The following is a 14147-nucleotide window of genomic DNA, read 5'->3' on the forward strand; positions in this document are numbered from 1 at the left end:
CTTTCTCTGGACCAGTGACCTCAGAAGCAATACAGGTATCTTTAGATGGTGGGTGTACTAACATTACTTTAAAGCCCTAACCAACGCACATGTTCACTCTCAGGGTAATTACTCCTCCTTTGCCCATTCTTGTGGAGTTGGGAACAGTCACTGTCCCCTGCAGATGGGGAGCTGTGCTCAGGAGGGCACCATCTCCAAAGGAAGCGTCTGCTAGGAAGGGCTTTGCATGCAAAACACCAAAATCTAGGTCTTGTTCGCGTCCTGTCAGTTACCACGCTAATTGTATCACGATTCTCACTTCAGTAAGGTCAAACGACTCGCACTCCAAGAGGAATTCTCTCAATTGCAGGGGCTCTGAAGATATACAAGGACCACGTCATGCCAGCCAGGTTTGAGGGGGAGCTCTGCGCCGTCGGGAGGAAATACGGGGAAGTGTAAATGCTCTTCCGTTTGCCTTGGACTCTGTACAGCCTTGACTTTGGCCTCATGACTCCATTCTGAGCTGCCAGCCCATTTGCTAAAGGACTCTTCTTTTGAAGCATGCTGAGCAACGGGCACAGGGGTGTGGGCAGCATGGCTCCTTCCCAAGTTCCAGTCCCATCATCACGTTAATGGCTTTGTAAATGTTAAGTGTCATTTCTTAGCTGCTGTCACCACCACCTTTATTTGCTAAATATGCTAGTTCTCCATTGCAGAGGTAAAGGGTATGTATGTCACGTTACTCTGACCTGCAGGACTGGGAATGAGGTTCCACCATGTGTTACAGCCCAAGCACTCTTATCGGTGTTAAATAGGAAGAATTTAATTAATTAGTTGTTGCTTGGTCAGTTGCTCTGGACTTTGGGCTGCCCATGCACAGGCAGAGTAGGATGAGGACCTGTGATGCATTAGAATTGTTGAAAATGTGTAGCAGGAAGGATGAGCCCCTGTGCCATGTTCACACTTGCTTCTGAAGGAGGGAGCTGAGAATATAGATCCTGAAGTACTCCTACTTTGGGAGGTGGTGTGACGTAAGTATAAGAATCCCCTGTACCCCCCCCCCCCCCAACACTTCACTTAGCAAGTGTCAAAATTCTTAGTTCCTTCCATTTGCCTTGCATAGCAGGTTTGCTCCTCAAGTACGCAGAGACACAGTGATAGGAATAACCCGCGGAGCCGCGTTCTGCAACAACAGGCAAGCCAGTAGGACAAGGTACGCAGTTCACCCGTTTCTGGGGAAACCCCCGAAAGGAAGACAGCCTGATAGAAGTAGGCAAGTAAAGTACATAGGAGGCACAGCCCTCCCAGGAGAAGGATGGACAGCTTTGTAAAATGGTAGTACTTGTTGTCAGTGATACCCGTCTGCTCCTGCTATAGCGTAGCACCACCTAGGGGAAGAAACAGAAAATGCTTAGTTGTTCCTAGTTAGTCGTGATTCTTTCTTGTGATAATTAGTCACCGGTTTGAATAGTCAGCATTCATCGTAAATGATCCGCTGCTGCACAGGAATCACGCTGTAAATTCAATGTTTCCTATGCAAACTTACCTTTTCAATTGTAGTGGAATGAGAGAGTAAAATTTGGTTTTCTGGCCTCAAATGTAGTCCAGTTGAGCTCAACAACTAGGATTACAAGGAGGGAAAAAAAGGCAGAAACATTGGCCGGGGTGGAATTGTACGTTAAGACAAAAACAGGGGAAGGTTTGGTTTTTTCATATAGCAGGTGTTGTTACATCCCTGCTGCAATGGAGCCTATACTGCTTGCAAGAGTTGACAAATTTTGCTACACTGACTGCTTCTAAATAGTTACACAGTGCTTGTGAATCAAGGCATGCTTCCCACCTATGGAATTTCCTCTGCTTTGTTCTGCTGCTTTTTATGTGTTGCTAAAACCACAGAAATTACTCCATTTGTAAGTCAGGCCCAGGCCAGATTTCTAACTGGCAGTTGTTCAAAATTCCTTTTTTAGAGTGAGTGTCAACTTTAGTAAACTACTACTTCACAGTAGGATCGCTCTCAAGTCCAGAGCCAAGTCTGGCAACCTGAGCCCATTTTCCAGATGAAGCACACTTGTAGTCTGGGCACCGGTTCCTTAAAACCCAATATCCATAGTTCAGCTGGATGTCTTCATCTTCCCTAGGCCAACTTGCCTGGCCTCGGGACAGTTTTGGGTGTAAATCCTAATTCTAAACCCACAGCAACAGAGGAGGGACTAGATTGTAACTGCAGAGTTTCCGTCACTGACCGCGGCATTGACGCCCACGGTGATTTTTAGGTAAGGTCACGTAACCTCTCTCCTACTTCAGCTCTGCTCCTCAGTCCCTGTGAAGCATCGATAACCCTCTGGTGTCATAATGTTAAGTCAAAAAAGGGGTAAACTGAATTTCTTGAGAGCTACCTCAGGTGGTAAAGAAGGGCCGTCCTCTAGTCCTGCACCTTCCGGTATCTTACATGCATCTTAAGATGCTTTATTCTGGACATATCTTTCACTTTTCCAGTTCCTGCGGACGGATATGACTATTGACCTGTGGTGTTCTAGGCAGGAGAAAATGGTGTCTAAATGTTGCTGAAGATTCTCATCACCAAAAAAAAAAAAAAAAAAAACCAACAAAAAACTGGGGATTTTTCAAGGGTGGTGTTAAAGGCAGGCTCTGTCCTGGAAGAGATGGTCGTGGGTGGTCTCTGAAAAGACTCTCTGTATTTGGAAACAACAGAAGAGACTTTAGACTAGGCAGGATAATAAAAAGAACAAAGCACTCACGAGTCGCGCTGTTTGTTTGATAGATTTTTTTAATTTCTACTGTACTTCCATTGTACTAGCTACTTTACATTAAGTTTTGGCTGCATAGCCTTTACAATTCCTAGGTTCTAGCAGGTAAGTTTCATTATCATTTTACCGCATTTTGCGCACAGCGCAAAGTTTATGACAGTTAGACAGCTCCTAAAACAAAACCACGGTTCCTCCCCCACCCCAGCCTAGAGTTCACGTTAGCGCTACAGGCGCACCGGCCTTGGCCAAACAGCCTCCCACTTCCCGGGCTCTGGTGCTGAAATCCAGAAGGGAAGTGGACGCCTACGGGTGATTGTACGACCCACTCCCGTTCCTCGCTGACGTGAGGCGATCCTCGTTAATTTGCAGTTACGCACAGCAATTGGGGTTGCAGGATCCAGGGCCTCAGGTGGGGAGAACACGCCCCAGGTTTTTAGCAGCTTTATCCAGCCCTGGAGCACGCGATGGGAGATGAACTGCCGTGAGAACGGGAACGTCCCGGAGGTGCCACAGCCACACGATGCCAGTCCTGGGCGGTCGTAACGCTGCAGCGGTTCTGCCGCTCCTCCCTCCCTCCCCCCAGCCTCGCCGGGCCAAGAGCCAGGTTAGTGCTTCCCTATCTGCTCTGCTAAGTGCCATTACAGGGGAGGTGGGCTCGCAAAGATGGGGAACGGTGTGCGTGGCACAGGCTCCGCCTCTTTGCTGGATAAAGTTGCCGTTTTGTGACAGCCACTCTCCCAAATCCTAATGCAGATTGGGCCGAAACTGAGACGTGACCAAATGGCTCTAGAACCCGAGCTCCACGTTCATTTTATTCCCTAACTATTCTTGGAGTTTGGGTTGGGGAAGGTGGCCTTTTAACATTAGCAATGGGAATTGGCCTGAATGAGTGAGGTAACAGAAACGGCCAGAGGAGGTACCTCCCTGAGCCATGTGCAAATATAATTCCTTCAGCAGAAGGAAGTCCTTTTACCTACAGAAAAAAATAAACCACATTCACTTAAAGAGCATACAGACTGCGGCAAGGAAAGGCAAGCAGGGACAGCACCAGGTCAGTCCATCTATGACACAGGGAATGATTGTCCGGCAGCAAAGGTGTGAGGGGAGAGGGGAAAAGCCATAGCAAGCACTGCCAAACGTGTGGGGGAGAGGAGGGCATGGCACGCCATGGATCCATGCTAAGAGTTAAGCCCATGCTGTCTGGCTAGATCGGGAAATAATCTCAACCGGCAGTCAGTCAAGACACGAGGAGATTATTTGGCCAGTGTGCACATCTAGAAAAAGAAAGGTATTATGGCACAGAGAGACTCGTGCGGTAGAGACTGCAAAGCACAGAGATCAGAGCATGCCAGGCAGGGGGAGTGGGCCAGAAGGTCAGCACGGTCGCGTCTCAAACTACACCGACACAAATGTTTTGTGAGCCACTTACCTCCGATGCTTTGGTTTAAGAGTCTCTGTTGCGCGTATTGTTTTAAGCGGGCCCCTGCCGGCTATTTTAACTAGTGCCGAGACTGAAAAGACTAAGCCAGAGGCCACGTGACTGCGCCGTGAAACGTACCGGTGGCAGCAAGCCTGGCAGATCCCGGCGGAAAGATCTCTCTGGCGTTCAGCAGGTAGCGCGGAAAGCGCTGGTCTGTCCAGAGATGTGGGGCAGCAGCAGCTGCCTTGACAAAGGTGACAGAATTGCCCCCCCCCAGAGCCAGGCACTGCTGCTTTAAAGTGTTTGTTACCAACTGTGCTTTTCTGCATACTGTCCCACCTCTAAATTAGGAAGTGGTTCACTTCTGTCCTGGTTGGGAAAGGCAAATGCTGACTGATGGAGCGCTACCTGGTTAAAACGGCTAGTTAGTACGCATCACAGAGACGCTGTGAGGGCATCCTGTGGAGCAGCCCTCTTGGGAGTGTAGCGTCTCCGCACCGATGGCAGAGGAGCACTCGACATGCTGGACACACACTGAGCTGCTTCCCAGATCACTGTGCTAGGCCAGAGACCGTGTACGCCTGGGTACTAACCTTCACAGATTGTATTTTCATAGATGTTAACTCACACGCTGGCTTGATGCACACTGTGCTCACGTAAATCAACCCAGGAGGAAGAGGAGTCCCAAATGTTTTTGCACTCCCAGTAGTGTAGAAAGACCCATCTAACTAGCCAGGAGCGATTCACTCCCCCAAAGCGTCTGTCTACCTCTATTTTGCAGCTCATTCCGTGTGCTGGTCTTTCTTTTAGGGTTGGAGATAATCTCCACCACTCTGTCCTAGTGCTGGATGGTGCAAACGCTGCAGGCTGCTCTGTTTCCTTTATTTAGGATCACTGAAAGATGGTGGAAATACATGTTAGAGAACGCAAAGCTACCAGCAAAGAGAGAGGGATTAAGGCCACGTGAGCACAAGTACTGTGTTCACCAAAACCTGCACGTATGCGCGCCCTTCTGGTTAGCACTTCTGACGTGCGGAAAAGCCAAAGCGTGAGGTTTGCAAGCGTGTCTTTGCTCAGCCTTGGTGTATCGCAGGCACCTTCCCGTTGCCTTTGTGTCTGCACAGAAATGACTTATCCAAAAGCTCTTGTTTCAAGTACCTGGACCAAAAGTGTCTCCAGCCACTATCTGGAAAACAAATTTCTACTTTCTCTCATAAAGGTAGGAAAAAACATGTATATAGGCTAAGTGGTTTAGTGCTGCAGAGACAAGCAGGCTAAAACATCTCTCCCCCTCTACACCCAGGTGAGCCTCTGAAACTAACGGGGTCTGTCTGGTAAGAACACAGATTAAGCACGCCACGCTTTCTGAGAGGGAACACGGGAATGCCCGCATCATTATTTCAGAGGCGGTTTTGTGCCAGGGCTTGAAATCCAGCAAAGCATTGTGCGTTGAAACCGTGCCTCTTCCGATACAGGGTCATATTTATAATGAAGGCATGCTGCATCTCTCGTGGGTTTCCCTTTATTAGATCTAAAGCAGACAAGTGGGGTCAGGTGGTCAAATGGCAGAGTGCTGCCCCAGGCTGGCAGGGCGGTCTCTAAGCCCTGTGTAAATGCATACTCTAGGTCAGCAGCAGAACCAAGGTAAGTTAGGTGAGATCAAAGTTGTGTGACTTTTTTTTTCTCTTCTCCCAAAGGACTTAAGATTTATGCAGAAGTTAGCATCGGTTAACACCAATTAATATCAAAGTTTTCTGACTGAAGCGTGCCTTGGATTATTGGTTAATTTCTGAGCACCCAAAATACATGGTTGTCCAGTTAATTCATAGCTAAGCCCCTATTCTTACCATTGCAGGTACCTTTCCTTCAAGTGGACTGTGCAGAGCCAGCAATGCCCCTGTCTTGGGCACATGCTTCTGATCGTACTACCTGCAAATGACCTAGGTCTTTTGGTCCTTCGCAGTGTTTACACGCAGGTGCTGCGCTAGATACGTCTGGTATCTACTTCCTGAATGCAGGATTGCATAGCAGTTACCCAGGTCTCAAACTCACTTCGAGCTCATCCCAGATGCCATAACCCAAACACTTCTTTTAAGGTAAGCATTAGAGGGCATGTATATATCAGAAGTGAGATTGTATCAAGCCAGGATTAGTGAGTATATTCTTCTCCCATATGAACAGGCAAGATACACAAACTGGCAAATCAGAGCCTTCTGTCCCTTCTCCCTCCTCCCAGTAGGTAGCATCTTACTTGGCAAGAATCGAGCTACTTGCTGTTGGCATTAGTTTGCACGTTTGGCTGGAGAAATGCTTTTTTAAAAAAAAAAATCTCTTTTGCAGTTGTTCAGATTCTGCAAACCAAAACCCAGCTGCGCTCACCTGGAGAGGACTTGGCAGGGAAACGCATCTGCAAGGCGCTGTAAAGAAAACTACCACCGACCTGGGATTTCTGGCACAGGTAAGCAAGGCAAGCGATTAAAGAAGCGTAATCCTGACAATGGAAGCCAAGCTACGACCTGGCCGTGACTGCCAGGCAGAAGTACCACCCTGTAACGTTACTCAGGTTGCTCGGCCCTGCTCCTAGAAAGCGTCACTAATTTCTCTAGGAAATGTAATCATAAACTGAGAGGCCCAAAATTGTCTATGGCTGCAAAAGGAATTAATCTGTTGATGGGGACTCAGCCGCAGCAGCAGGCGATTCCTGTCGTAGCTCTCTAGAGGAAGGCATCTAGGTGAAAACACACCGAGGTTTTGTTGAAGCCCTCACCTTTAGTGCCATTGTGGGTTTTGCCTTAAGAAAAAGACCTCGCTTTTTTCTCTTTTGTTACTACTGTGATAAGAGGCAATAAAAGATCATGAATCCTATCCAACCCCAAGCCAGAGTTGCTGCTAAGTGGCAAAAAGAAAGTAAGTAACTAGGAATCTGAGAAAAAGAAACCTAAGGCCTCAAAGAGAAACCTTCCTCAGTCTGAAGGGCACTGCGTGTACAAGGTTCTGTTTGGTGACCACCACCCTGATGCTCTTTACTGAAGGATTTAACGTAGCTGTGTGCCAGGATGTGTCAAATATGCTAAGCCCAGTTTAAAGTAATGTGCAGGAAGAACGAATATTAGTGCTTGGGATTGTTATAGCTGCCTCTGCGTGGCCTCGCATTAATTTAACAGAGCCTGTGCAATTCTGTCTCTAGGGCCAAGCCCGAGGAAGCTGTGTCAGCAGGAACATCCCAAACCTAACACCACGGCAGCCTGGAAGAAAGCTGCAGATGAGCGAATGGGATTTCTTGCTCCGTAACTAGGCAAGAGAACATGAAATTGGTAAGAAACCAACTCTGATCATTGGCATTTATTTTCAGCCCTCACGGACAGGTGGGTTTCTCTGCCTCTTGATGGGTTATGTCTGTCTATGTACAAAACCCTCCCGGCCAGGTGGCAGACAGCCCGCATTCCAGGCTTCTCTCTCAATGGCCTTTTTATTTTTTGGCATGGGCAAGGTAGCAAGCACAGGGCTGCCTCTCTGTCTTCTTTCTCAGTGCTTGGAATTAAATTCTAGAAAAGGGGAAGATGGGCAGCAGGGGATTTTTCTGTGCTTAGTAATTGTGGGAGTGACTAGTAATTCCCTAGTAAGAGGGAAACAGGACTCTTGGCCAGTGTGGCAAGTCACAGCAGGGAGTTGGGGCCCTCCTGTGCTGAGATGAGCCACAGCATGCCCTTCACCAGACACCAGCACCTCAGTTTCATTGTACGGTAGCTATTTCAGCAGCCTCCCTGGAAAAAAGTCAGGGAGCAGTACAGTAGTCAGCAGCATTAAATTAAATAAATACTCATAAATACACATTACTGTCTAGTTGCTGAGGCCTGTTTTTCTCAATTGTACCTGCTTTCACACTCTTAAATATCTTTTTGATAACCCATCTTCATCTGCGCTCCTTCAAATGTGAGTCATCTTCTGCGGGACATACTGTGTTTAAGCACTTGGTCATGAGAACTGTAGGCAGGTTGGGAGAAATCAGCGGGTTTCTTCTGCATTCGTTACCTTTCCCTAATTGGAATACATGAGCGGGGAGCTTGTGAGGGTTTTCCTTAGACACTGCGTTGTCATCCAGCTGCGCGGATGAGAGTTTCTGGTACACAGATAGGAAGACCAGTTACTCACCCTTATGTCCCCTGCTCTTTTCAGCGCCCGTCAGAGCTAGAGACAATGGACGAGCTAGAACTGCACCGTTGGCCTAAGGGGAATTTGCAGCTGACTCCCTCCTGCCATTCAGAAGGTGGAAAAACCCTGGTGTTGAGCAAGGTGGAGATTGAGGGCCTCACACATCACCTAATCTACTTGGCTGGGTAAGATGAGAAAGCATTTATTAAATACTCAAACAAGCACCCTGCATCCCAACCAGTCACAGTGGCATTTATGGTACACTGCACAGCGCAGCCTCCGCTGCCCCTCTTCCTCATTTGGCTGCTAATGGGAGTCCAGAATTATCCCCCAGAACAAGTGAAAATGCGTATTGTCTTTTTAACGCAGCTCTACCACCTGACTTGCCTACAGAGCAAATGCTTTGCTGTCCAGCTTATGAGAGATGCCAGTCAGGTGCCTCACACTGCGGACGTCCCTCCAGATCTATCCTGCCTCCCACTGACTGTCCCTCTTTTCCTTTTCTCTTCTTTTTTGGTCCCTGTGACGCTTCCTAACATCTCCTGGGCTTTCAGAGGCCTTGCTGCTATAAAGATGCAGTCATGTAAATATCCCAGTGAAGGAAAGGAAGTTGTTCTTTTTCTCCCTAATGTCTTCCCGCAGCATTGATAAGACAAGGTAAGGGCTGGGTGGTACAAGCAAAACGGTCTCGCAGACCATGGGCAGGAGGGAAATTTGCTGAGCAGGGTAGGGGGGGCAGCTGCAAATAAATACTAATTTTGGTTTTCTTTTTAGGTTGGGGTACTCCCCGTACCGTGGGAAGGCGCACAGGTAGTAGCCCTTTCAGCACCGATGTGGATCTTCAGCACAGGGATGGCTTAATGGCAGGGGCCCAAGCACATAGAAAGCAGACAACTACAGAAAATGTAAAGGGGACACTGTCAAAGGGAATGGAAGCGTGCGGCTCCCCTCCATCCACGTACCTTGTAGGCAGATACTCCCCACCATCTCCTTGACTATTAATGCAGTGTCAATAACAGGAGGCGGCAAACTAGTGTTTGGAGAAAGCGTTTCAGCCCGTTTACATTCTGTGCTTTGCTCTCTGAACCAGGCTGGCCAGCATGACAACGAATTGTATTTCTGCTCCAAGAAGTACAGAAGGTGATTGCCAGCGAGACCTGCTCTCTACAGCCGTACCGCAATTCTTCCAGAGGCCTCCTCTCCAAATGCAGAATAGTTTTAGAAGGGATTGACGGCGATTGCCAAAACCTCTGCCCTGAAGCCAGCAAGGTAAGAAAGTTGACAGTGTCCCCTTTATACATACAGATAAATATAGTCAAATCAGGGACCTTCATGCGCAGCGAAGGGTGGGGAGACACTCACTCTGATGCTTCCCTTTGAAACAACAAAAACAAAACAGACAGACAGACAAACAGCCAGGAATATTACAGAATAGCGGTGCAAGGGCCCAGGGGAGCACACACAGGCACACCCCTAAGCGCACCTCAGTGCCGGGAGAGCACAGCCCTCCCACACACGCACACACCACACTACCACCGAGACGCTCCATTTCAGCCAGTGTTGGAGGTCAATCCTTCCTCTCGATACGTAGGCTTTTTTTTTTCTCTTAAAATCTGTATATAATATATATATCTATATTCTGTATATATATATATTTATATATATATTTATATATCCTATTTACACATATTGCACACCGTCCTTTGGCCTTCTGCGTTCCTGCCTGTTAGTGGAAACGTTTCCGTTTCTCCTCTGGATCTGACCCGAAATCCCGGGACCCGATGCCATTCTGAAGATTTATTAGTGAATCCTTCATCTGCAAGACAAGAAATTTCTCCACTGTGATGCCACCCTAGAGGTGAGAGTGCTTCGGGATTTCCTTCCCCATCAGTGTCTCCTTTTTTTGTGTAAAATATAGATACCTTAATCATCTGGTTTTTGGGAGCGGGGCATCAGGGCTGGGATGTACAAATGGGGACTGAGAAGATGGGAACCCACGAGAGAGTGTTCTCCAAGGTAACAGGGAAGGGGCGAGCACCTCTCCATAGGGGAGAGCAGCTTTCATTTATGAACTCTGTTCTAAGCAGCCTGGTGTACGGTCGGCTCTTTAGGCAGCGGATACCGAAACCCCAGCTTTGTGCTGTTGGGGGCCCACGCTGAGCGCACCCCCCTTCATCCACACAAGCTACGTGGGAATGCGGGGCTGGGGTAAAAAAGTTTGCTTTCCAAACCGGGATGCCAGAGGCTAGATACAAAATATAACATTCCTGGCCCCTTGGAGTTCTCTCCTTGATGCGTGGGGACAGAGAAGCTGCAGTATCCTGTGAATAGCCTTTGGGACCTGCTGCCCACCGCTACGGCAGAAGACGGATCTAAAGGGAGACGGTAGCGGAGGTGACGCACCGGATGGACTACAGTGGAGCCAGGTAAGGCTGAAGGATTGTGAGCGGGTGGCTGGGAGGACGCGGCGACCCTCTAGTCAACAGCGCTAACTGGCTGTGCGGTCTCACCTGGTCTAGAAGCATCACCGAGGATTTGATGATCTCACGCCATTTTTGTAGCTCTGAGTCATGATACTTCTGCTGAGATTCTAGTAACTGGGCCCATTCTGTCTGAGACTGGGGTAACCTGTCAGGCAGAACATGAGCAAGAGTGAATCCAGGGAAACTGAAGTCAAGGGGGAGCAAAGTAGTTTTGGGGGTGTAGATTGTATCAGTTTGTCTAGTCTTTTCACCCTAAAGGGGCAGGTGTTCTTGAGCAAAACTGCATTTAAATGTGCTCAGTATTTTCCTAAATTGAATACCAATGTTACCCGGTCTTAATCATGGTAATTAATGAGTGAATAGCAAAGATGTGCCTTTTGCAGAAGTTGTTGTAGGGCGAGTGGAACCAACGGCCCGCTTGCCAGCGGGGAACGTGAGGACAGAAGGCAGCGTGCTCTCACTGCCTGGGAGGCGCGTGTCCTGAACGATGGCGCCGTGGCCGTTGACAGGGAACAACGCAATGCAACTCAACATAATGTTGCGGGACGGGTAGCCTGGTACAGTTTCTGTGTTTTGTTTTTTTGAGACACGCTGTGTCAGTCTTTCTGTAATACAAGGCTTTCTCTTTGTTAGGAGTAATAGCAGCACTGGCTCTCTTTTTAATGGCAGGTAAGTGTAGGTATCGAGGCCTTCCCTCCGGGCCAAGTTAATCCTCCAGAACAGGGCTGGAGGCTGCTGAGTGGAGCAGAATTGGGGCAGACGAAGCACTCAGGCGCTGACAGGAGGATCACCAGGACTGGCTGCTGCTCAGGGCCATGCGACGGGCCTCGGGCAGGAGGCGGAGATCGGCTGGGCCAAGGCGAGGATAAATCTCAGTCGACCAGAGCGACGCAAGGAGCGTAGCGACGAGGAGCAGAGTTGAGGCAGTTGGCGTCGGCAGGAAGGCGCAGCAGCGGCACCCCACTCCGCCCATTTCTCCTGAGGTACGGCTCTACTTTTGCATGCCTCCAGGTAATCTAGCTAAGTCGTGCTACTTTCTAATATAGCTAAAAGTCTTTCCTATTTGGTCCTCTGCTTACCTCTGGGCTCTGCTGGTTTCTAACGTAACTAAAAGTCTTTCCTACTTTGTCTTCTGCTTACTTCTTTGGGCTTTGCTACTTTAACATAGCTAAAAGTCTTTCCTACTTTGGCCTCTGCTACTTTCTAAAGATAGCTCAAAGTCTTTTCCCACTTCGTCTTTTGCTTACCTCTTCGGGCTTTTTGCTACTTTCTAATGTAGCTGAATCCCTCCTCTCAGGCTACAGTAGAGATTTTCAAGCCTCCTTTACAGAAGTCCCTGTGTTAGTGACAGCTCATCTGCAGCCAGAACTCACTTCTTGGGTAAGTTCGTTCCTCCTTTCTCCCTGGCAATGTAATGTAATAGTCTAACTTGTTCCCCTCTTACCTTAGCAAACGGGCAGAGTGGGGTGCCGCTGCCAACTGCCGCGCCAACTGCCTTGATGTTGCTACACTCCTTGGCTTTATCCTCACCATGGTCAGCCGAGCTCCACCTCCTGCCCGAGGCCCTGAGCAGCAGCCAGTCCTGGTGATCACTGCCCTGAGTGGTTGCGTCGCCCTGCTCAGCTGGCTCCAGACCTGGAGATAAAACAAAGAAATGTTAATCAAGCATGACAATAAAAAAAACCAACACAAGTAATCCTAGTCTCTAATCAGTTAACACTCTACTACTAATGAAGACTGCTTTCCTTGTCTGAGGGGAGAGGCTACAATCCTTAGGACTGGTACACTTAGTTTGGGGGACTGCTGACTGCCCCTGCCCACAGAGAACATAAGACTCAGTAAAAAAAAGTCTTTGGAGCCTCAAACTGGATGCTTCTGAGCACACCTGGCCTTCGACCCAGCAGATGCGTTCAGTCTGCTTGCACAGCCATTGCAGTTGCAACACAATGAAGGTCCCTGTGCGGGGGGGGGGGGAAGAGGGCTACCCATATAATTCCAGTACATTACAAGAAGCATACAAGTCCAATACTTAAATACCATATTATAGTGATGCAAATAAATACCGAGAATGCCAGAGGAAGTAAAGCAGGCAAAATCACTTAATATATCTATCTGTGGGAAAGTAGCAGAGCTGTTATGGGGAAAAGAATAATTCCCTTCCCTAATGAGGAGAAATGAGAAAGCCCGTAACATGAGACTAATCATGCAAAAAAAAGTCATCACAACAGTAGCACGTGTCTATGGATGCTTAAAGTCAAACCCAACTTAGCAAGGGAATAACTGTGGCTGCACAAAAGTACAGCCAGAAAGGGTGACATAAGGGGACAAAAGCACCTCAGCAAAGTGTACCTGGGGTGTTCTCAACCTCTGAAAACAAAGAGACTATTCAGGCAGGATACCTAGCATGCACTCAGGTACATAAAAAAAAAAAAAAAAAGCATTGACCTAAAAATGCCAGAAGGAATTCAAAACACAAAATTGCTGGCTATCATTATGAACACCTATGGGACATCAGGTCACCAGCATAAACACCATCTACAAAACATGCTCTGGAGCGTGTCCTGGGAAACACGGACTGGCAGGTCCGCTGTTGACCCTAGACAAGATGGGCGAGGCTATATAATAAAGACTGATCCCAACAATAAATTCAGTCTGGTTGGAGGCTTTTGGCATGCTTTCTGCAAAAGGAAACGGGGAAATGCTGCCATACAGCCTAGAGCTCTACGCACCTCAGCACACACCAAGTGGTCACTATACTGCAATAGGATGCCCAAAAAGCCTTGGACAAGGTTCCATGCTACAAATTCTTAAAGAAACGAAGTCCATCTGCAATCACACTTCACTGCTTACCATCTAGTACTGCCAGGGAATGCTTAGGCTGTTAAGGAGCGTCCTGTGTCCCCGTAGGGATCTCTCTCTTCCTCCCACGCTCTAACAACTTGCTGACATCTGGACCCACACCTTTCAAAACACGTATCTAACAGCTGATTGTGTGTCACAGGCCCAAATTCTCCTCTGAGCACAAAGGGTTCGTTCCAAGACAGACACTACTTTTCATACAAAGGGAAGTTTAGCCATCAGAGGGGAGGTGACAACCCTGGCCCAAGATGGCAAAAAATTTATTTGTACAGCACCCTCTATTACATGGGATGCTGGAAAGAAGCAGAGGTTGCCTTAACCAACTGCCTTCTGCTGCAACTGTTCAGCAGTTTCAGATCTGGAAATGCTGATGGCCCCACAGCTTCGGCTAACCACCTGCTTCATCTGTTTTACACACACACCAAAAAAAAAAAAAAAATTTATCTACAAGAGCACCCCAGGCTTTGGCATTATGAGAAAGCCTCT

At 48.1% G+C, this 14147-nt stretch overlaps 1 protein-coding gene across 9 annotated transcripts in view; it reads right to left on the minus strand.

The window, feature by feature from the left end:
- Positions 1-10011: 10011 nt before the first annotated feature.
- GRAMD1B (GRAM domain containing 1B) overlaps positions 10012-14147 on the minus strand; it is a 98705-nt gene continuing 94569 nt past the window's right edge. For 7 of the 9 annotated variants that reach the window (XM_075723166.1, XM_075723169.1, XM_075723168.1 and 4 more), the window contains 2 exons: positions 10830-10947; positions 10012-10135 (listed from right to left, as the gene is read on the minus strand). In XM_075723166.1, the coding sequence (XP_075579281.1) occupies positions 10046-10135; positions 10830-10947 (208 nt within the window). In that variant the 3' untranslated portion in view covers positions 10012-10045. Of the gene's footprint in view, positions 10136-10829; positions 10987-12530; positions 12553-13512; positions 13524-14147 lie in introns of all 9 variants that reach the window. The other 2 variants (XM_075723167.1, XM_075723173.1) reach the window with 1 other exon arrangement.

This window comes from Pelecanus crispus, chromosome 19, assembly GCF_030463565.1.
Source record: "Pelecanus crispus isolate bPelCri1 chromosome 19, bPelCri1.pri, whole genome shotgun sequence".
NCBI lineage: Eukaryota > Metazoa > Chordata > Aves > Pelecaniformes > Pelecanidae > Pelecanus > Pelecanus crispus.